This window comes from Myotis nattereri (genome assembly GCF_964212035.1).
Source record: "Myotis nattereri genome assembly, chromosome: 1".
Lineage (NCBI taxonomy): Eukaryota > Metazoa > Chordata > Mammalia > Chiroptera > Vespertilionidae > Myotis > Myotis nattereri.
In genome coordinates, this window is record NC_138075.1 from 116031550 (window position 1) to 116054360 (window position 22811).

Sequence of the window (22811 nt, forward strand, 5' to 3'; positions counted from 1 at the left end):
TCAACCAACTCTCAATGGAGGGGCAACTAGGACAACACCATCTCCCCGGACAAAAAGCATTGGAATATTCCGTTTTGTTGATGTATATATCTCTTCATATGTTTCTGCATCAATTTCTATAGTAGTCACAGTTTCTTCCACATCTCCCAATATCATATTTAAATGTTGATCATAAGCATGTAATCTACCTCGAAGCTCTCTGTCATTTCTCATTTTCACATAAATTCGCTCATCCGGGCTGAGCCTGATTAGATCCAGGGGCTCTTCTACAGTGTTGGTAGTTTGTTGCTGGTCCACGTCGTCTGTCATGTTTCAAACCCTGCCTATAAGAATTATCTTTTAGAAAGTTTATCCTGATGGCAAGATTTATCCTGATGGTGTCCTAGTAAGGGCCCCAGCCATGGAGATAGAAATGGTTAGTTTGAGAGATAGTTAAATACTATTTCCTTAAACTGAAGATCAAGATTTGATTAAATTGAGGTTAACATTTTGGCAAGAATAAGAAGTGATGCTGTATATTGCATCATAACAGTAACAATGTAAAATTAGTCCATTATTTGTGAGGCAAGTTTGATGCTTGGTTAAGGTGGTAACCTCTGAAGATTCATTTTAAAAGTTTTGTCTGTGTATTATTAGCTAGTAGTCTATAGGGTGGTACTTTGGGACTGTGCAAATATCCTTTTCTCTTTTGTCTAATAGTTTTAGCATTTTATAGTCTTATTAGAGGCCCAGTGCACGAAATTCATGTATGGGGCTGGGGGGTCCCTCAGCCTGGCCTGCACCCTCTCCAGTCTAGGACCCCTCGGGGGATGACCGACTGCCGGTTTAGGCCCGATGCCAGGGATCAGGCCTAAACCGGCAGTAGGACATTCCTCTCGCAGTTCGGGACTGCTGGCTCCAATGGCTCACCTGCCTGCCTGCCTGCCTGATGCCCCTAACTGCTTTCCCCTGCGGGCCTGATCGCCCTTAACCATCTCTGTCTCAGTCCCTGCCACCATGGCTTTGTCTGGAAGGACACCCGGTCTATTTGATCTAATTAGTATATTACCCTTTTATTAGTATAGATTCTTTCCACTTTCCTGCCCCAAATAACCATTTGTCCTTCGTTTTTTAAAATTTTATTTGATTGATTTCTAGAGAGAGAGGAAGTGTGTGTGTGTGTGTGTGTGTGTGTGTGTGTGTGTGTGAGAGAGAGAGAGAGAGAGAGAGAGAGAGAGAGAGAGAGAGAGAAACATGGATTTGTTGCACCCATTTATGCATTCATTGGTTGTTTCTTGTAGTATGTGACCTGACCCAGGATTGAATCCAAAACCTTGGTGTATGAGGACACTCTAACCAACTGAGCTACCAGGCCACGGCCCATTTTTTTCCTGTTTACCCTTCTGGTAGTTAAGCAGATATAGTCAATCTTCATTATTTGTGCATTCTATATTTGTGAATTAATCTATTTACTAAAATTTACTTGTAACACCCAAATCAGTATTGGGATCTTTCATAATCATTTGTGAACATTTGCAAAGCATTGAAAATTGGTTGCCCATCACACATGTTCCCAGGTGAATTTGAACAAGGTGACATTTTACCTTTTCATTTCTCATACTATTTTTTAAAAGTGACTTTTTGAGATACATTTAGTGCCACATAGTACACATTTTGTGATTTCTCTTGGTGATGTTGTTGTTGAAATGGCTTCCAAGCATAGTGCTGACATGCTGGCTAGTACTCCAAGGCACAGGAAGACTGTGATGTGCCTTAGGGAGAAAATACGTTCGATAAGCTTCCTCAGGTACAAGTACAAATTATCGTGCTGGGGCCTTAGTCAATGTTCATGGTTCAAAAATATATAGTAGGTGTTTTTATACAGAAATACATGGAAAACAAGCTTATGTATTGATCAGTTAATGAAAATGTGAGGAAAGGCTCATAGGAACCTAGGAATGATGAGCATTCGTTAAATCAATGTTGGTGACCACTAACTATGTAGAAGAAATAAATGAAACAATTGTTTCATTCTCAAACAATGAAAATTGACTGTTTTTTTTATTTCAGACATAAAAATTCAAATTTTATTTGCAGTTTTTTGTCTTTATATTTCACTGAAAATATACAGAAAACTGTCCAAAAATCACTGTTCTCTGTGATGTTATGTTACCAATTTAATATACAGTTAGGTATATTGGTTTGGTTATGCTTTTAATGTTAAGTTTACTTTTTTCTTTTACTTTTTTTGAATATGTAAAACATCATGGTTGATAGTTAAAACTGTCACTACAAAGAAAGATCTCACTGTGATCTTTATCCCTTTCTGCCCTTTATGGTTAATCATATTTTTAGGGTCTAGTTTTAGTGTCAGAGGTTTTTTAAAATGCAAAAACAAGTATATGTGTACACACACACATTTCCCCTCCTTTACCATACTGTACTTTGCTTGTGTGTGTGTGTGTTTTTAAGTTAACCATATACCCCAGAGGTTACCGTACATCAGTACTTCAAAATTGTCCTTATATGTTATAAGGCTGTGTGCATTCCATGGTTTTATTGAACACACTGGAGCAAGCCTTCTGAAATGTGGCAGATTAATAGTCCACTTGCTGGAATCAGATTGAGTTCAAATCCTGACTCCACTCTCTGAACCTTTCATTTTGAGTTAGCCATCTACCAACTTTGTGTTTGTGTTCTCTGCTATAAAATGATGCTGAAAAAGTGGCATACAACTCATTAGAGTTTATGAGCATACAGCAATCAATACATTTATCGCACCTGTGTCAGTTTATGGCGCATAGGAAAGCCTCAACTTTTAAATAAAAAGTGGGTGGGTGGGAATGCATGATGGTGGTTTTTAGCTATTTCGAGTGAATGTCGGGGAAAACCAAGTGGCGCCCTGGCGTACTTCCAGGGCCTGTGTAAAGCAGGGAGCACGAGTCACACCGGACCCCGGGTCGGGGCGAGCCCGACGGAGTGCTGGCAGGCCGGGGCAGCGCTGGGAGCGGCTCCAGGACGGACCGGGATCAGCGGGGCCAGCACACGCCCAGGCAGACACGGAAGGCACTCTCCTTCCGCCGGGGGCGACGCAGGAGCTCGAGTCCTCGCCTCCTTCGGCCGGCACCGCTCGGGGCTGCAGCGCCAGGCACCGGGCGCCGCCGCGCTCTCCGCGCACGGAAACGAGGTGCAGGGAGTCCACCCGGGACTCGGGCCCCGCGGCGGAGGCGGGGCGCACCCGGGAAGGGGCGGGGCCACGGGGCAGGGCGCGGCCACGAGGAGCGGGGTGCACCGGGAAGGGGCGGGGCGGGGCGCACCGGGGGGCGGGGCCACGAGGGGCGGGGTGCACCGGGAAGGGGCGGGGCCGCGGCCGTGGCGCCAAAACGCGAACATGGCGCCGGAGCGGTTGCGGAGCCGGGCCCTCTCTGCCTTCAAGCTGCGCGGCTTGCTGCTCAGGGGGTGAGTGGGCCGTGCAGTGGGCAGGCCGGGAGGCGGGAGCCAGGGTCACACTGCGGCGCGCGGCCTCTGGACTCTCCGGGCAGCAGGAGGGGGCTCCACCTTAAATGACAGAGACCCTTCAAAAGTTCTAAGAAGCGGCCCCAGCCACCGTCTCAGTGGTTAGAGCGCCGGCCCGCGGCCTGAAGGGTTCGTCCCGGTTCGATTCCGGTCTCGGGCGCGCACCGCGGCGGCAGGCTCAGTCCCTGGGCGGCCGGGGGCGTGGGGAGGCAGCCAATCGATGCGTCTGTCTCACCTGATGGACTCCTCTCTCTCCCCACCCCCTCCCTTCACTCTCCATAAAAATCAATGGAGAACAGTAGCCCTGGGTGAGGATTAACAACTACAAGAAAGTCCTAAGAAACCAGTGCTTTGGGGCGGTCAGGTTGCGATGCCTTCGTAGGTCTCTCTGAGGTTGGCAGAGTCGAAGAGTTTCTCGCGGGTTCGAGGGTTCCCTCCTGCCGGTGCCGAGCAGGGGCGATCGGAGTCGCAGCAGCGGCTTGTTAGCACCGTGACTGCCACCACCAGCACCCCCTCAACCTACCCCCCACCCCCACCCCATCCCACCTTCACCTCCCCACCTCCGCACCCCTACCCCACCCCAAGTCTCCGCCTCTGCGGAGTGGGAATCCTGGCGGCGCTGGCGGGCGTCCCTGAGACAGCAATGAGAGACCGGGACGCTCCTGTGCCCTCAGCAGCTGTCAACTGATATTGTTGCAGAAACTAGGCCGGGCCAGCATTCCCGATTCCGGACCATAGACAGTTCCTGAGCGTTACACAGTGGGTAGGCTGCAAGCTGTGCCTGGGTCTCCTGGGTCTTTCTTTTTCTTTTTCTCTCCTCTTCTCTTTTCTCTCCTTTCTCTTTCCTTCCTTCCTTCCTTCCTTCCTTCCTTCCTTCCTTCCTTCCTTCCTTCCTTCCTATTTCCTTTAGAACTTCTCTGATAGGTTTCCTGGCCATATCAGTGTTTTCTAGGACCTACAGAACGAAGCTTTCCAAGATTTTCTTATCAAATCTGCTTTAAAAAGCAAGGAAGGAAGGAAGGGGAAAGAAAATACAGTGTTTACACATTTTAATACCTCCAGATGGGATATACTTTTCTGTACCAGGTTTTCATTACAACTTGTGTGTAAAGAGGGTTTTTTTTGTGTGTGTGTGTTTTGTAAGGATACGTTTTATGGGACTTTTAATTTTGCCTTTGGCTTAGTGGTGAACAAGGGCAAGAGTGGATATGCTTTGGGAGAAAATAATGAATTGTTTTCCGTTGATTCCTGGCATTTTAAAAATATGATCAACTTTTCTTTCTTTTCATTTAGAATTTGAATAGTAAGCTATCATTCATTCAGTCAGAAATACACTGAAATCTATGAGCTGCAAAACACTGTGCTGGGGCAAGGGAGTAGGAGAGAGTAAGACACTATGGTGCTTGGGGCAGATGGTATATTAGTTATTTATGCTGCATAACAAACTATCCCAAAACTTAGAAGCTTAAAACAGCACACACAGACTTTCTCACTTTCCCCTGGGCCGGTAATTTAAGCCGGCTTTACTGGGTCCTCAGCTTCAGGGCGCTCGAAAGGCTGTGGTCAAGTTGGGACTATCTCCCATGTCAGCTGGGTAGGATTCGCTTCCAAGCTCATTCAGTGCTTGGCAGTGTTCAGCTCCTGCAGGATGGCTGGACTGGGGGCCTCTGCCCTTGCTGGCTGTCAGTGGGAGGACGCCCTCAGTTCCTTGCCATTTGGGCCTCCCCAACACCACAGCTTGCTTCATCAAACCCAGCAAGAGAGAGTCTGCTCTCAAGATGGAAACCACAATCTTTTATAAACTAATCATGTGACATTCTTGTCACTTACAAAATATTACTTTTAAAATTACAATATCACTTGTGCTATATTCTATCACTTGTGCTATATACTGTGGTCAGAGGAAAGTCACTAAGTTCAGCCTCCAGTTAAAGGGAGGGGATTGCACATGAATGTGAATACCAGGAAGCATGGATTATTAGGGGGTCATCTTAGAAGTCTGGCTACCATGAATATTAAATAATTCACAATTATTTAACATCAATTGTGAAAAGTATCCAAAGAAAGATGTGTTGAAATAGCGTGTAATCAGGTGTATAAATGGCTCTAGAGTCAAGGAAGGGCTTTATTGAAGAATTGGTTTGAGTGAGTGTTAAAGGATGAGCAGGACTTGACTAGGTGAAGAAATGAGTGGGAGGAAATGACCATCTAAGACTGTGCGGCACGAGAAGACCAGAAAAATCAGAGCCACTGGATGAGCCTAATGAGATTTGGCAGGGCCAGATCCTGTACAGTTTTATGGGCTTTGGTCTATCCTAAGAGCTGTCCCAAAATGTGTGTGATTTTAGGGACTCAACATCAAATATTTATGGGCCACCTTTAGTGTGCTTAGCACTCTGCCTAAGGATGATACAGTTTCAATTCTCAAGGAGTATCATCTATAATAAATATGAAACACATATGAAACAATCAATAAGCAATCCAAGATATAGAACAATTAGTGTGACCAGTAAAACAATAGTATTGACATAAAGTATAAAGTTGTGTGCTACAAATACAGAATGGCATGTAATTAGCTAATTGTTTAAGTGCAAAGTGTTCATTCTGAGCACTATTGGTATTTAAATCAGAGATTCATTGAATTTTTTTTAATTTCAGCTTTATTGAGTTTTTTGTTGTTGGAGAGATTCATGTAATTTAATATGAGTGTTGCTTAAGTAAGGCTGTTATGTTCAGAACACCGAAACAGACGAAGTCATGCCTTGAGAGTATGGTAAGAAATTGTACAAAGCTAATGTAATGTATCAAATCTCAGGTAAATATAAGTGAGCATCTTAAAAATACAGATTTTTATTGATTTCAGAAAGGAGGGGAAAGGGAGAGAGAGATAGAAACATCAATGATGAGAATCATTGATCATCTGCCTCCTGCATATCCCCTACTGGGGATCCAGCCCACAACCCAGGCATGTGCCCTGACCAGGAATCGAACTTTGACCTCCTGGTTCATAGGTCGATGCTCAACCACTGAGCCATACTGCTGGGCATAGTAAGCTTTTTAACAATTTCAGAAGGAAGGGGAGATTGCAGCAGGTAGTGCTAGGAAGACTTCTATTTTTTAAAAAATATTTTTTATTATTATTGACTAGAGGCCCGGTGCACAAAATTTGTGTGTGTGTGGGGGGGAATCCCTCAGCCCGGCCTGCACCCTTTCCAATCCAGAGATTGGGCCTAAACTGGCAGCCGGACATGCCTCTAGCAATCCGGGACTGCTGGATCCTAACTGCTTGCCTGCCTGCCTGTCTGATAACCCCTAACCCCTCTGCCTGCCTGCCTGATTGCCCCTAACTACCTCTGCCTCGGCCCTGCACCCAGGACCCAGGATTCCCTCCTCCAACCAGCTGCAGAAACCCGGGACTGGTCTTCACTCCCTCTGGCCAGCCACAGGCACCCAGGCCCCGGGCCGGCTTCGCCCGGGCAGGCCACAGTCACAGGGGACCGTGGGTGGGCGGCTTCACCTGGGCCAGCCACAGGCGCCCGGTACTGTGGGGCGGGTGGCTTTTCTCTGTCTCATGGGCCACTAGCACTGGTGCCCAGGACTGCAGGGCGGGCAGCTTTTCTTTGTCTCCAGGGCCACAGGCGCTGACGCCTGGGACCAAGGGGCTGACAGCTTTTCTCCATCTCCCAGGCGACAGGCTTTTCTCTGTCTCCTGGGCCTCAGCCGCAGGCGCTGGCACCCGGGACCGCAGGCAGGTGGCTTTGCCTGGGGCCGGCTTTGTCAGGAAGGACGTCCGGAAGGTCGTCCAGAAGACTTCCAGTCTAATTAGCATACTACCCTTTTATTAGTATAGACTAGGGGCCTGGTGCATGAAATTCGTGCACTGGGGGGGGGGGGTCCCACAGCCCAGCCTGCCCCCTCTCACATACTGGGAGCCCTCAGGGAATGTCCTACTGACGGCTTAGGCCTGCTCCCTGCTCCCCTTGGGGAGCGGGCCTAAGCCGCAGTGTGGCCTCCCTTTGTGGGAGGTGACCAGGCTGATCAGGGGAAGGCACCAGCTCCATCACCCCGCTGCTGCAGCCACTGCCAGTCACTGCAGCCAGCAAGGTTTTTTCATCAACGCAGACTCCAGTCCCTTCTCCATGAAAAAATGACAACTTTCTTTAGGCATTTTCAAGATGTGTCTTTCATATAATAATTTCTTTATTATTTTTTTTATCCTCACCTGAGGATATGTTTCCATTGATTTTTAGAGAATGTGGAAGAGAAAGGGAAAGACACAGGAAACATCAAAGTGAGAGGGACACTTTGATTGGTTGCCTCCTGCATGAGCCCTGACCTGGGCCCCGACCAGGGAGAAGCCTGCAACCTAGGTACATGCCCTTGGTCAGAATTGACCCCAGACCCTGCCATCGGCAGGCCAAGGCATTATCCACTGAGCCAAACTGGCTAGGGCAGGATATGACATTTCTTACCCCTCCAGCAGTGGACCTTTGTTTTTTTTGCCAGGAGTGTGGTGAAAAACCCTAGATCACTTTTTTGGATTCTTATTACCCAAGTTACTAAGAATATTACCAGTGGCATCCAGGGAGCTTAGCCAATGAGCAGTCAGAAAAGGTGTTTCCTCTGTAGTTCACACCAATCGCTGGCTTGGCCCCCCCGGCCCAGGCCTGACGCCTCTGGCCCAGGCTTCAGGCCTGGGCAGGGGACCTCCATCTCCCCCAATCACCTGGCTTTTGGGCGGCTTCTGGGGCTTCTGGGGCCAGCCCGGATCGGATCCGATCACTGGCGGCAGGCAGGCAGCTTCTGGGGTTGCACACGGGGGCCTGGATGGCGGCTCTCGTGCTGGCAGCTATGCTGTCCTGCCCTGCCTGCAGTATGCAAATTAGCCGCCATCTTTGTTGGCGGTCAATTTGCATATTGTGCTGATTAGCCAATGAGAGGCATAGCGAAGGTATGGTCAATTACCATGTTTGTCTATTATTAGATAGGATTTTTAGAGAGAGAGGAAGGGAGAAGGATAGAGAGAGAGAAACATCAATGAGAGAGGAACATCATCAATCGGCTGCCTCCTGCACACCCCCTACTGGGAATCAAGCCTGCGACCCAGGCTTATGCCCTGACCAGGAATCAAACTGCAACCTCTTGGTTCCTGGGTCAGCGCTTAACTGCTGAGCAACACTGGCTGGGCTAGGAAGGCTTCTTGAAAGGAGGATGTGCCCTAACTGGTTTGGCTCAGTGGATAGAGCGTCAGCCTGCGGACTGAAGGGTCCCAGGTTCGATTCTGGTCAAGGGCATGTACCTGGGTTGCGGGCACATCCCCAGTAGGGGGCGTGCAAGAGGCAGCTGAATTGATGTTTCTCTCTCATCGATGTTTCTAACTCTCTATTTCTCTTCCTCTCCCTTCTTCTCTGTAAAAAAATCAATGAAATATATTTTTTAAAAGGAGGATGTGATTTGGGACTTTAAGAACAGTTAGGCTGGGACTCTTTCCCCCTCCTCACGTGGGAGTCTGTGCTGTGAGATTCTTTCCCCTCCCCACATGGGAGTCTGTACTTGTTCTTCAATAAATTTCCACCTTTGCTATAAAAAAAAAAAAAAAAAAAAAAAGAATGGTTATGTTGACAGGGGATAGAAGGAATAATTTGTTTAGAAAGTGCAGGAAAGGTGGGTACTCCTGCAGAGAGTGAGTGGATCTTAATTTCAATGCCATTTTGATGAGCGTTTGCTATTTTGTCATAAAACTTTTAGCCTTAATTACCAATGACCTGCCTCGTCTTTTCTTTCCATCTCTTATCAGTGAAGCTATTAAGTACCTCACAGAAGCTCTTCAGTCTATCAGTGAAGTAGAGCTTGAAGATGCACTGGAAAAGATCATTGATGCAGTTGAAAAGCAACCCTGTAAGTAACATTCTGATAGCTCTTAAATTGTTAGTATACTTCTACATCTTTAACAGACTTAGAGATTTGAGTAGGAGTTGAGGATTCAGTATGAAGTGCTACCCCTGATAGCACTTCTTCCCAAGGGGTAACTTCTAGTTCCTTTGGAACCTCAATACATTCCCCAGAGATTCTTTTACAGTTCTTCCCCCTCATAGAGCTGTTGCCTCCATATTTCTACACTTAACTTCTGATTTTGATCTGATCCTTTAGGGTCACTTTTGTCTTGCTGCAGGCCTATAACTTTGTCTTAAGTACCCCTAACTGTTGGGGGTGGAGGAAAAAAGTGAGCCCGGCTAACTCCCTTCTTGCTTCAGCCTTTCTTCAGGGATCTTTTTGTTAAGTACTTAACTTTTTGCCACAAGTATAGGCCTACAAAGGGGAAGTGCTCTTCTAAAAAAAAAAAAAGTTCTCTGTTTCTGGAGCACTGAAGGAGAGAAGAGTATCTAGCTTGCTCTCATATGGTGGGTAGATGTCAGTTTCTTAATTAAAAAGGAAGAAACATGTTCTATGCTATAGGAGAAATTACTGTATATCTCATTTTCACTTCTGAAGGTAGATTTTAAAAAAAATCTTATTTTATTTTTTCCATCCCTTCTATGCCCTCTTCAACCCTCTCCCCTCTTTCCCTAACCCCCCCCCCCCCCCAATCACTACACTGTTGTCCCTGTCCATGAGTTCTCCCTTTTTTTTCCTTTTTTGGTCAATCCCTCTAACCCCACAGCACCTGACCACTACCACCACCAGAGCTGTCTCTTGCTCTCTATCTATAAGTCAATCTCCATTTTGCTTGATAGTTCACTTTGTTCATTAAATTCCACATATGATGAAATTATATGGTACTTGTCTTTCTCTGACTGGTGTATTTCACTTAGCATAATGTTCTCCAGGTCCATCCATGCTTTTGCAAAGGGTAACTTTGTTCCCCTTTTTATAGCAGAGTAGTATTCCATTGTGTAAATGTACCACAGCTTTTTTATCCATTCATCTACTTATGGACTCTTGGGCTGCTTCCAAATCTTGGCTATCCTATATAATAAAAGAGAAACATATAAATTGACTGTCCCTCCGCTACACTCACCAGCCAATCAGGAGTGAGTATGCAAACCCATCTTTGGCGGGTTAATTTGCATACACAGGCGCTGGGTGGAGAGCAGAGCGGGAGAGCCAGAAGCTTGGGGGGACGTGGCTCCCTCGGTCGCTCCCCCAAGCCACCAGGCAGAGAACAGAGTGGGAGAGCCGGCAGAGAGTGAAGCGGCGTGGGGAACTTGGCTCCTCAAGCCGCTAGATGGAGAGCAGAGAGGGAGAGCTGGCGCTTGGAGGACTTGGCAGAGTGGGAGGCTGTGGGACGGAGACAGAGCAGGAAGGGAAAACCAAGAGCGCAGGGAGCACCAGGAATTCTGGGAATAGTAGTCTGGTGGCAGCCTCAGGACCTGAAGTGGAAGCCCAGAGCACGCAGAGCATTAGGAATGCTGGGAATCATAGTTCTGGTGGCAGATGGATCTAGACACTAGAGCAAAGTGAGCCTGGAGCACTGTTGCAGTTGGGGATGGAGGGAAAGCAAAGGTGAGAGACATAAGTAAAATCAGAATGTCTAGGAAAAATTAAAGGGAAGATATCCTAAAACTTCCAGGAAATCTCCACCAATGAAGCAAAGAAAAAAAATGCCTCTATTATTCTGTGAGCAGCAAACCAAACTGGGTTGGGGGTTTCAAACAATTCGCTCATATGATTCCAAATACAGACAGAAACTCCCGGATTGGAGAGGGCTCCCCTGAGGGCTCCCAGATTGCAGAGAGTGCAGGTCAGGCTGAGGAACCCACCCCCAGTGCACGAATCTTCGTGCACCAGGCCCCTAGTTGTAAATAACACTGCAATTCCCAGAAGTAGAATCACTGGGTAATAAGGCAGTTCCTTTTTTTTTTTTTTTCTTCAGGTAACTCCATACTGCTTTCCACAGTGCGTGTACCAATCTGCATTCCCACCAACAGTGCACAAGGGTTCACATTTCTCCACACCCTTGCCAACACTTGTTTGTTGACTTATTGATTACTAGAAGCCTGATGCACAAAATTCGTGCAAGAGTAGGCCTTCCTTCTCCCAGCTGCCGGCACTGGCTTCCCTCTGGCACCTGGGACTGGGCTTCCCTCTGGCCACCAGCAGGCACCCGGGACCCTGGCTTCCCTCACAGGCCCGGCTTCATCCAGAAGGTTGTCCAGAAGGACGTCCTTCTGGTCTAATTAGCATATTACGCTTTTATTATTATAGATAGCATTTCTGACAGTTGTGAGGTGGTATTTCATTGTGGTTTTAATTTGCATTTCTCTGATGATTAGTGACTTTGAGCATCTTTTCATGTCTATTGGTCACCTGTATGTCCTCTTTTGAGAAATGTCTATTAAGGTCTTTTGCCCATTGTAATTGAAATATGTGTGTGTGTGTGTGTGTGTGTGTGTGTGTGTGTTTGGTGTTGAGTTTTATAAGTTCTTTATAAATTTTGGATATTAACCCCTTATCAGATGTATCATTGGAGAATATGTTCTCCCATTCATTGGGTTGTTTTTTCATTTTGTTGATGGTTTCCTTTGCTGTGCAAAAACTCTTTAGTTTATGTAGTCTATTTGTTTATTTTCTTGTTTATTTTTTCTTTTGTTTCCACTGCCCAAGGAGATATATCAGAAAAAATATTGCTATGAGAAATGTTTGAGATTTTACTGTAAAGGCAGAATTTTAAATATAATTTTGCTTTAAAAAATTATTTACAGTTTGAAAATACAGAAAATGGTTATATTTTAAAAATTGGTATTTGTAAAATTAAGATGGCACATGGTATTTTGCCTGAGAACATACCAAAGTGGTTAAGGACACCCATTGTAGAATCAGGCTTCGGTTTGTGATGCTGTTCTAGTTATACTGTTGGGCAGGTTGTTCAACCTCTCAAAGTTGCACTTTCCTCATCTGTAAGATATGGGTATATGGACATTAATCTCATAGAATATCTCTCTAATAGGAGAATGCTTATACTGTACTGAGCATAGTGCCAAACACACATCTTAATAAGTGGTAGCTGTTATTGTTATTATTGTTATTATCATGGCTACTAAAATATAGCACTTGTGATAAAAAGTTATACTAACATAAAGTTATTAAACCTAGGAGCTTACAATATTACTAAACAATATTTACAACAGTAAGACACAGTTAAGGTATTTAAATTATGGCTTTTGTTAATGTTCTGACCTAATACTTTTTTTCCTCCTAAAAACTGTGTAATGAGAACCTCTGCATTAGTGTCTGCAGATTATTTCTAGGAAAAAAGCTATCTGTGGGAAGAACTAATTTTTAAGCCTGTTTTTAAAACTTGACTTTGAAATTCTTTTTTCAGTGTCATCCAACATGATTGAACGATCTGTAGTGGAGGCAGCAGTCCAGGAATGCAGTCAGTCGGTAGATGAAACTATGTATGTGGAAAAAATGAACTTTTCCCCCATGTTGGAGGTGCTTTCTAAAAATTATTTTCTTGGGGAAATTAATTAGTGGTCAACAATTCTGTGATGGTTATTTCCTAGTGTTTCCTTTAAAGTGATAGCCTACATTAAAACCTCATTATCAAATAACTCATCTTTACTGTTTTTTCCTAGGATTTGAGGTAATCGTGTTGTTTCTATCATGACCACTTTTACCTCTTATCCAATGTTATATTCTGTAGGTTATGAATGAATTGAATTTAATATTCAAAAGTATAACTGACTTTTGCTGTCAGGAAAGTACTGAACCTAGAGAAGTTCAAAGACTTAACATGGGTCACATGGTGGATGGCAAATGAGGTAGAAACTCAGTTTTATGACTTTCCCCATCTCATGCTACTAGAGCTTAGGAATTTGCATGGCAGTCATTTTCCTGGGTTTCATTTCCCTGAGTGGCCCTCTTTCTTTCCCCCTTTTGAAAGTGATACTTCTTTGCAAATTCACAAGGTTTAACTGAGAGAAAAACATCTGGGATTTAACTCTAACAATTTTTTTCTGTTCGGGGCAATGAGATCATTGAAAGGACGCATTACTGTTAGTTTGGTCAGTCGTTTTAGTTTCCTATCAGAACAAAGAGCTGCTAAAACAATAGAGAAATCGTGGAATTTTAACTTTATCCTTGGAAATTCATTATTTAAGGTACTAGAGTACAGTGACGTGCTCTTAAAGCCATCAATTAAAATTTTAAACGATCGTTTAGAAGTATAAGGATGATAATCATAAAATAGGCATTAAAGTTACCAGGTATTTCTGTCTAGCTGTTTATATGCTCTAGTCAGCCAATGTAGACGTCCAGTGGGGACTGAATGGTAAATAATCTTTGTAACTTCAATTGTCAGAAAGTCATAGTATAGCATGAGAGAGGCTCTGATTTCTCTAGATAGAGAAATGCCATAATGAGTTCAATAACTTGTCAAGATTGATCCACTAGAACATAGTGGAGCTGTGCTTGCATTCTAGGTTTTCCTCGAGTCCAGGATTCTCTGCTGCTCTATACTTAGTGCCACTACGGTAGCATGAACATTTTTTTTCTGTTTTCAATTTTGGAGATAAACAGCTATCATTTTAGGGAAGATTTTTTTTTGTTGTTGGAATATTTATGCAATAGTGCTGTGACTTTTTTTTTAAATCTCTTTCAAACATGTTTATGTTATTAACATAAGTACCTGAAAGTAAAATTATTTTGTTCATTTTCCTTCTCTAACTGTAAGTCTCAAAGATGTGGCCAGAATGTGGGGGAGTTCTTTTTCTATTTTACATCTTTTTCTGGAATACTTTTGCATAATTTGGAATAAAAAAATTATTGAAAATTAATCATATCCTTTAATAACATTGTAGCTCATAAAAGTAGTTCATATGGGAAAATTTTTTCAGATGTGACTATTTTATACATAAATGTTCTTTTTCAACATGTGACAGTCTTAATTTGAAGTTAATTAAATTTTTTTCTTTGCTTGAGAATAATGGCAGTGCTTTCTTGTGTTTAGAGAGGAAAACGCACAAGCTAACCTTTGACTCTGTATTTTTTGACAGTATAAGATATTGTGTATATGGCCTGTAAAAAGTATATATGTATGTAAGATTATTATGCAAGTTTTCATGTCCACCTAAAATACTTACGTTTTAGTAAATCAGGTCTATGTTTTTGTGGGATGTTTTTCAGAGAACATATTTTCAATATCATAGGAGCATTTGATATTCCACGCTTTGTGTACAATTCAGAAAGAAAAAAATTTCTTCCGTAAGTATTCCATCCATTGACTTTAAACAATTTCCAAATATACATTATTTTCAGAAGTCATGAGTAGGGATTCCTTTTTTTTTTTTTTATATAGTCTATTAATGACCAACCACCCTAAACCAAATTTATTTGGAACAGCAAGAGATAAAGCAGAGCTGTTTCGTGAACGCTACACCATTTTACACCAGGTAAGTTGGTGGGGAAAGACATTGTTTCAGCTTAGGTAAGACTTGAGGATAATAAAAAGATGGAATTTTGTAGTCTAAAGTTTGTCATTCATTACATTTATTGGTCTCCCTATGTTTGAGACCTTGTAAGGGACACAGAAATAAAAAAGATACTTTCCTCTTAGCAATCATGATGATGATAAAAATAGTAACTAACATTTATTACATGTGTTGTTTTTTAATTGATTTCAGAGAGGAAAGGAGATGGGGAGAGAGAGAGAAACATCAATGAGAGAAAATCATTGATCGCTGCCTCCTGCACCCCCCTTACTGGGGATCGAGCCTGCAACCCAGACATGTGCCCTTGACCAGAATCAAACCCGGGACCTTTAAGTCCACAGTCCGATGCTCTATCTGCTTAACCAAACCAGCTAGGGTTATTATATGTTTTTGATATGCTAGGCACTGTTTATCACTTTATAGACATTATTTACCTTATTTAATCATCATAATATCAATGTATAAATGCTATTATTCCCATTTTACAAATGAGGAAACTGAGATCTAGAGAAGTTTAGAAACTTGCCCAAATATGACATCTAGGAAGTAGAGACAAGGTTTTAATCCAGTTAGTCTAACTCTGGAGCCCAACCTTTGCCTGATATAGTCTAGTATATCAGCTTCAAGCAGCTTGTAGTCTATGAAGTTAAAGACATTCGCACAAATAAAATATAAAGTACAATTTTATACTTGCTATAAAAGAGATACAAATAAAATGCATTCACTGGAAAAACCAGGGAAGGCTTCAAGGAAACTATGGCACTTGACATGGACATTGATTGTTTTACTCTTGTGGCACTGGGGGAAAGGTAGTAGTGGTAACAGTGTGAACAGAGGCACAGCAAAAGGAAAAAATGGACTCTGTCCACTTTGTGTGGGGAGGAAGGCTCATGAAGAGGAGCATTATGGGATAACTTTGGAAAGGTACTTGGGAGCCAAATTGTGGGAGTGCCTTGGATGGCACTCGGGAGTTAGGACTCTGTTCTTTTGGTACAAGGAGCCTTGGAATACCAGAGAGAGAGAGAGAGAGAGAGAGAGAGAGAGAGAGAGAGAGAGAGAGAGGCTGACTCAATCTCAGCTTCCTTTACCAGCAGAGGGTGAGTTAGAGGGTGAGAGGAGACTCACAAGAGCTTGTGGTATTAGTCCTGGCATAAAAGATAGCCAGGATGAAGGACATGGCGAGTGGAGTAGACAGGGGACAGCACTGGGGCAGTGAAAGCATAGTTCATGGTGACTGGTTGGATGTGAAGAAGGAAGAGAGTGAAGATTCAAAGATGGTTAAGGGTTTGAATCTGAGAGGGTAGGATGGTAGAATAATGGTAATATGTTAACAAATAGGAACAAGATAATGTTTGAAGAAGATGATGACACGTTCTGTTTTAAACATTTGAGTTAAGGTTATAGTAGGGTATCAGGTAAAAGTTATGTCTGAACTAAAGAAAGCATCTGGGTAGAGAGAGATAAAGGGTGCATCTGTTGTAGTAATAGATGGACTATTTAGGTGTGAGATCCTGATAGGAAGAGGCAATAGAAAAGGAAAGAGGATAGAATTTGGGGGCCATGCTAGGATGGTGTTATAAGGCAGAAGCACAAGGTTTTAAGGAGGAGAGAAATGGCAGCAGGCATAAGCAGTGAAAAGATTGAAGAGAATGAACACTGAAGATTTCTGTTCTCTCCTGCTTCCATCACCCACATAATGTTCCAGGTTGATCTTGAGATGGAACTCTGATCATATCATGACTTTGAACAGAATTCTTTCCAGGAAATCTACTGCCTATTGAATTAAATACAAATTATACTTAACTAGAGGCCCGGTGCAGGAAATTCGTGCGTGGGGGGGGGGGGGTGTATGTCCCTCAGCCCAGCCTGCACCCTCTGCAATCTGTAACCCTCCAATGGCCCTCCCCTGCCGGCCTGGTCGCCCCCAACAGTCCTCCCCTGCTGGCCATCTTGTGTGTTGGAGTGATGGTCAGTTTGCATATTACCTCTTTATTAGATAGGATACTTGAGATCTGTCACATGTTTTTGACCTAATCTCTACTTATCCTCTAATCATACTGTCCTAGAGCCAAAACTGAAGTTTGGAATTATTGTTTGTTTCTTCCTCTGTTCTGTGACTTTGCTTAGACTGTTCACTCCCTAGACAACTCTTCCTTCTTATCTCTGGTTGAAACCCTCCTACTTTGGGAAGGCTCTTCTCAAATTCCTCTTCTTTCCTGAGGCCCTTCTTGATCTCCAGTTTGTTGCAGTGGTTTAAATCTCTGTTTTAATCCTACCAGACCTGAGGCCCTAAACCTAAGTGTCCCCTATACCTGGGCTCCTGAGCATTAAAGAGAAAAAACCAACATGATATAGAAAAATGTTAGTTACATGCAAACAAGTGGTTAGAATAAGATGGAACTTGGAGACATTGTAGAAAATAGGTCTACCTTTCATCTACCTTTCATCTAGCACCAGTATTCCACCTTTGTGTGGAAATTACCAAAAAATTGGTACAGCGGTCTGATAGGGTTAAACCATTGGCTACTCAGTGTTTCCCTTCCATCACTTACTAGAGTTGGCCCCACCTTGCATTTGGGGTGCTTATCCCTGTCATCAAACTGCAGGCTCCTTGCTTGTGTTCTCTACCCCATCTGGCACAGTGCTTTTCACAGGGAAGATGCTTAGTAAATACGACGTTTCTCTTTTTTAAAAAAATTGTGTCTTAAAGCCTACTATATTCTTTTGGATGTGTCACTAACCCTTTGAGAATTTTTGTCCTCATCTATGAAATTAAAGCCTTACATTTTATTTTAGTCCATTCACATTTTCATCACAGTTGCCTTCCTGAAAGCCAACCTGATTTCATCATTATTCTACTTCAAAATCTTTGTTTTCCATTTTCTATAAGATAAGCTTTTTGGTTTGGCATACAAAGTCTGTATTGTCAGGACTCTTTTATTGGAGGCTACAGAAATGCCAATTGACTAAAACAGAAAGAGGAATTTATTGGCTTGTATTATGGAGAAGTCTAGGGCTCCACCTGTATCAAGCATGACTGGATCCAGGTGCTCATACAATATCATGAGACATCTACCTCTATCCATCTGCCCGCAATTTTTAAATTTGATTTTACTTTCTAACAAGTTCTACCTATAAGGTGACAGAGATGGCTACTAGTAACCTTAGCAATAATCTCTTTTTGGCCCAGCTTGAGGTCCTTGCTTAATCCTGAGACAATCAATGGTCAAATGATCTTTGATTCATTAGGCCTTGGTGGCCTGTCTATAGAAAGGGGAAGGGGCACCAGCTCTACCTAAACTACATGGACCGACACTGGGGGAAGGAGGGTTTTCCAAACAGAGGCTCCAACTAATCTCTTGCCTTGTCTGACATTCTGCCTCACGCATCTCAGGCTCTAACTGTACTAAACTTTGCAACAGTTCCTAAACACTCCTTTACTCTCATAACTCGTTCTTGTGACACACCCCTTCTTTTGCCTGAAGTGTCTTGTCTCAGCCTCCCTTTGATTCTTACTAGCAAAATCTTTTTATTTATTTATTTTTTGTCATTTAGGATCTTGTTAAATGGCCCCTCTGCCAAGGGTCCTTTCTTGTGCTGTGACCTATTGGCGGTACTTCTCTCTCACTAGCCCATGCTCTGAGGATGACAACTTGGTTTGTTGTCTTCACATCCCTAGGCCAGAGTGTGCTGCTGCCAGGTATACAATAGACCTTTAAATTTTTTAAAAATAATTTTATTTCTAGGTTTCTATATTAAGTTATGTGGGTTTTCAAATTTGTTGAAAATAGCTAACACCCCTATGTTCATAGCAGCACAATTCACCATAGCTAAGATCTGGAAACAGCCTAAGTGCCCATCAGTAGATGAATGGATTAGAAAACTGTGGTACATCTACACGATGGAATACTATGCTGCTCTAAAAAGGAAGGAACTCTTACCATTTGCAACGTCATGGATGGAACTGGAGAGCATTATGCTAAGTGAAATAAGCCAGTCAATGAAGGAAAAATACCACATGATTTCACTCATTCATGGATAATAGAGACCATTATAAACTTTTGAACAATAATAGATACAGAGGCAGAGCTGCCTCAAACAGATTGTCAAACTGCAGCGGGAAGGCCAGGGAGGGTTGGGGGGCAGGAGGTAGTGGGGTAAGAGATCAACTAAAGGACTTGTATGCATGCATATAAGCATAACCAATGGACATAAGACACTGGGGGATAGGGGAGGCTAGGGGACTGTCTAGGGCGGGGGGATAAAATGGACACATATGTAATACCCTTTGTAATACTTTAAGCAATAAAAAAAAAAAGAAAGTAAAAAAAAAAAGAATGTCAATATGTTTTCTATTAGAAAAATAAACCTATTTCTAAAAGTAAGAAAAAAAGTTTTTAAAAAAAGGGAAAAAAAAAAAAGAAAATAGATAACAAACATTAACTTAAGGACAGTGTTTTGTCAGAGCACTATTTTAATGAGTCTTCATTTTAAATGTATGCTGCAGTAATTCATGTGAATCTTTCTTTTTTATAGAGAACCCACAGACATGAATTATTTACTCCTCCAGTGATAGGTTCTCACCCTGATGAAAGCGGAAGCAAATTCCAGGTTAGAACATTATTCTAGTTATTTAGGGGGTGTAAGTATACAAATTTAATATTTACTGCTTATTATAATTTACTGAAATTTTAATGAAAATTAACCACTAGTAACTGTTTGACTAGCTAACTGACCTGTGCATGCCCACTGTTGATAAAGTCCTTGAGTCCTGCAAATCTCTATTAAAAGCATTGACTTCCTTCTTTGAAGCAGGCCCTGGGATTGTGTAGCCCCCAGAGTGTCTCTGGCACCAAGACGGACCCCTGGTCCTCCCAGTCCATTTGCTGTACACTACACTGGCTCTGTCCAGCTCTCAGCATTTCCCTTTGCCTTCACTCCTACTCCAAAATACTGGTCCTTGCCCAGCCCAGCCCTCTAGTGATCACCACACTTGTTCAACTAAAATATACTATATCATTTGGAATGAAAACTTTATATGGCACTAAAGAACAACATCTACAGAATGAAGGAGACGTCACAGACAGGCCACAGGGCTGTTGGGATCCGAGGAGCAGAGGTAAAAGGGAGAGTTTCCTTCATGTGTGCTCCTTCCACTTTTATACCTTGGAAAGCGATTACCCACCAGCACTCTCGCTTTTGTTCCAGCAGCACAGTCACTGTCAGCCTGTCGGAGGCTCTCTTTCTCTCTCCAGCACACAGAACCCTGCAGTGGGATGATTCCTTAGCTACTTGTGTCTGGGCCCTACCATTTCTGCAAGGTTCCAAATAGGTTCTGAAGAGGCCCGGCCTCTTTTAAGATTCCTCAAATTCTCTGCCAAATTAGATGAGAAACCATGATGATGAGTAGTCGCATAGATACTAAAACCATAATACTAGAGAATGCTCAAATTAATGCTTGATGGCAGCACCGTAGGACAAGACATTTATAGTATTTGATAGTTTCTGCTTTTAACTTTTATTAAGAGAAAAATATATAGTATGTTTTTGGAAATTTATATTATGTATATTTCTCAAATATAAATATATATGAGAATAAATATATTTATATTGTATAAATATACATATATATTTATGGTCTCCTATGGCAACTTTGATACCCACAGTCTGGAAGCAATATTTCTCCTCTCCACCTAAATAATTAATTTAAGGCTTAGCTAAGTAATTTATTTTTCTTTTCAGTCTTTCCAAGCTATTTAATTTTGTATCCTTGGTGGTAAGTTCCCTATTTGAACTACCACTTATAATACCTGTTTGGTGGTCTCCCTTTAGAGACTGCAAAATGGTGTCCTCAGGAATCCTTGCAGCTTTGTATCCCTGTGTTGGTTATTTGCTTGATCAATTGATTGAGTGATTGATTTATTTTATGTGAATTGCAATGTTTTTCCCAGTTTTTAAAATTTATTTTTATTTTCTTAACTGTCTTTTTGAAGAACCTAAGTCCTTAATTTTGTTGAAGTCCAACTAACAAATTTTTTTTTATTGGATATTTTTGGTGTTGTGTCTAAGAAATTTTTACCTAATCCAGTTTTTAGGTTACAGGTCTGATATACTTTTATTTATTTTATATCTTTTTCTTTAGATTTATCTCTAAGTATTTCAATTTTTTAAAACTATTTTAAATGTACATTATACTCCTGTGTTGCTTTAGGTTCATGTTTTTTTAAGAACTCCAATTGTTGTTCCACTTATTAATGCCTTCATTGGTTGATTCCTGTATGTGCCCTAACTGGGGATTGAACCCACAACCTTGGCATATCAAGATGATACTCTAACCAACTAAGTTACACAGTCAGGGCAAAGATTAGTTTCTTAAAAGAATATATTTTCAATCTTTAAGAATTTATTTTGTTTTATTTTAGCTTAAAACAATAGAAACCCTATTGGGCAATACAACCAAAATTGGAGATGTAATTGTTCTTGGAATGATAACACAGCTAAAAGAGGTAAGTTAAACTTAATAAGCATCATACTTTTATGCGCACCCTTCAGATTAATGAAATGTCAGTTACATATAGCATCTCTACAGGAGCATAGTCTTTTTAAAGACTTTTTATTGTTTTTAGAGAGGAAGGGAGAGGGAGAGAGAGATAGAAACATTAATAATGAGAGAGAATCATTGATCGGCTGCCTCCTGCACACCCCACACTGGGGATCCAGCCCACAACCTGGGCATGTGCCATGACTGGGAATCGAACCGTCACCTTCTGGTTCATGGGTCAACACTCAACCACTGAGCCACACCTGCTGGGCAGGAGTCTTCATTGATGGTTCATTCCTCAGTTACCAAGTAGCCCTTTCATCTGTATTTGGTTTCCTGGGAGACTTCTGGAAGGAGTGTCTTCTATAGGCTACCAGGTTGCATAGTCTGCAGTTAGTCTCCCAGTGACCTCTGGTTGCACTGAGAGTACTGAGTTTCTGAACAAACAAAGCTGCAGACCATATCCCGGTCCCTTGGAGACACTGTTGACTCTTACGTGAAGGCACCAGGTGAGGTCCAATGGCAGCCAGCAAGTGTCCTCTTGCCATCTCTTGATCTTCAGTGGTCATTCTTTGAGTATCTAGGAGTCTGAGTCTCAATTAAGTGGTTTATCTGATGTCACCAGATTAGTAAATGGAAAAGCGTAGACTAGGAATTGTTGATTTTTTAAAAATATATTTTTATTGATTTCAGAGAGGAAGGGGAAGGGAGAGAGAGAGAGAAATATCAATGATGAGAGAGAATCATTGATCAGCTGCCTCCTGCACACCCCCTTAATGGGGATCGAGCCCGCAACCCGGGCATGTGCCCTTGACCAGAATCGAACCCAGGACCCTTCAGTCTGCAGGCCGACGCTCTAGCCACTGAGCCAAACCAGCTAAGGCAGGAATTGTTGATTTTTTAAGTATACTATACTCTCTACTATATTCTGTTGTCAAAATTGTCAGTCTTTTAATTATTTTATTATTGTATTCATTTTTATATAATTGTGGACATATGTCTTTTAATTTGTTTTTAGGGAAAATTTTTTCTGGAAGATCCGACGGGCACAGTACAACTGGATCTTAGTAAAGCTATATCCTTCACTTTTATTTTCTTAAACCTATATCCTTCTCTTTTATTTTTTTAAATCTTCAAGTTAGGGAAATTGATTATATATCATTCCCAAATTTAGCTATTTGGTTTCCTGGTGTAACTTTCATATGGTGGTGGTATAGGAATTTACTGTAGAAACACAATCCTAAATCAAGACAAAAAAAAAAAACTACTTCCTTCTTATCTGGAGAGTCCAGACAAATCACTGAGGGAGTTTATAACATGCCAAGAATGATTTATACTGTCAA

At 42.3% G+C, this 22811-nt stretch overlaps 2 protein-coding genes across 2 annotated transcripts in view; one reads left to right on the plus strand and one right to left on the minus strand.

The window, feature by feature from the left end:
* Window positions 1–309, minus strand: LOC308525400 (U6 snRNA-associated Sm-like protein LSm3; the record flags this gene model as incomplete). The annotated part of the gene is made up of 1 exon (XM_081100235.1): window positions 1–309. The coding sequence occupies one exon, from the start codon at window positions 307–309 to the stop codon at window positions 1–3; it is 309 nt and encodes a 102-aa protein (XP_080956361.1).
* A 3042-nt stretch (window positions 310–3351) lies between these two features.
* The window catches only part of POLE2 (DNA polymerase epsilon 2, accessory subunit), a 35575-nt gene continuing 16115 nt past the window's right edge, over window positions 3352–22811 (plus strand). Inside the window, exons 1-8 of the mRNA XM_081095880.1 lie at window positions 3352–3438; window positions 9293–9393; window positions 12818–12893; window positions 14623–14700; window positions 14795–14888; window positions 19464–19538; window positions 21350–21433; window positions 22487–22546. Coding sequence (XP_080952006.1) covers window positions 3371–3438; window positions 9293–9393; window positions 12818–12893; window positions 14623–14700; window positions 14795–14888; window positions 19464–19538; window positions 21350–21433; window positions 22487–22546 — 636 coding nt within the window. The 5' untranslated portion in view covers window positions 3352–3370. The remainder of the gene's footprint in view (window positions 3439–9292; window positions 9394–12817; window positions 12894–14622; window positions 14701–14794; window positions 14889–19463; window positions 19539–21349; window positions 21434–22486; window positions 22547–22811) is intronic.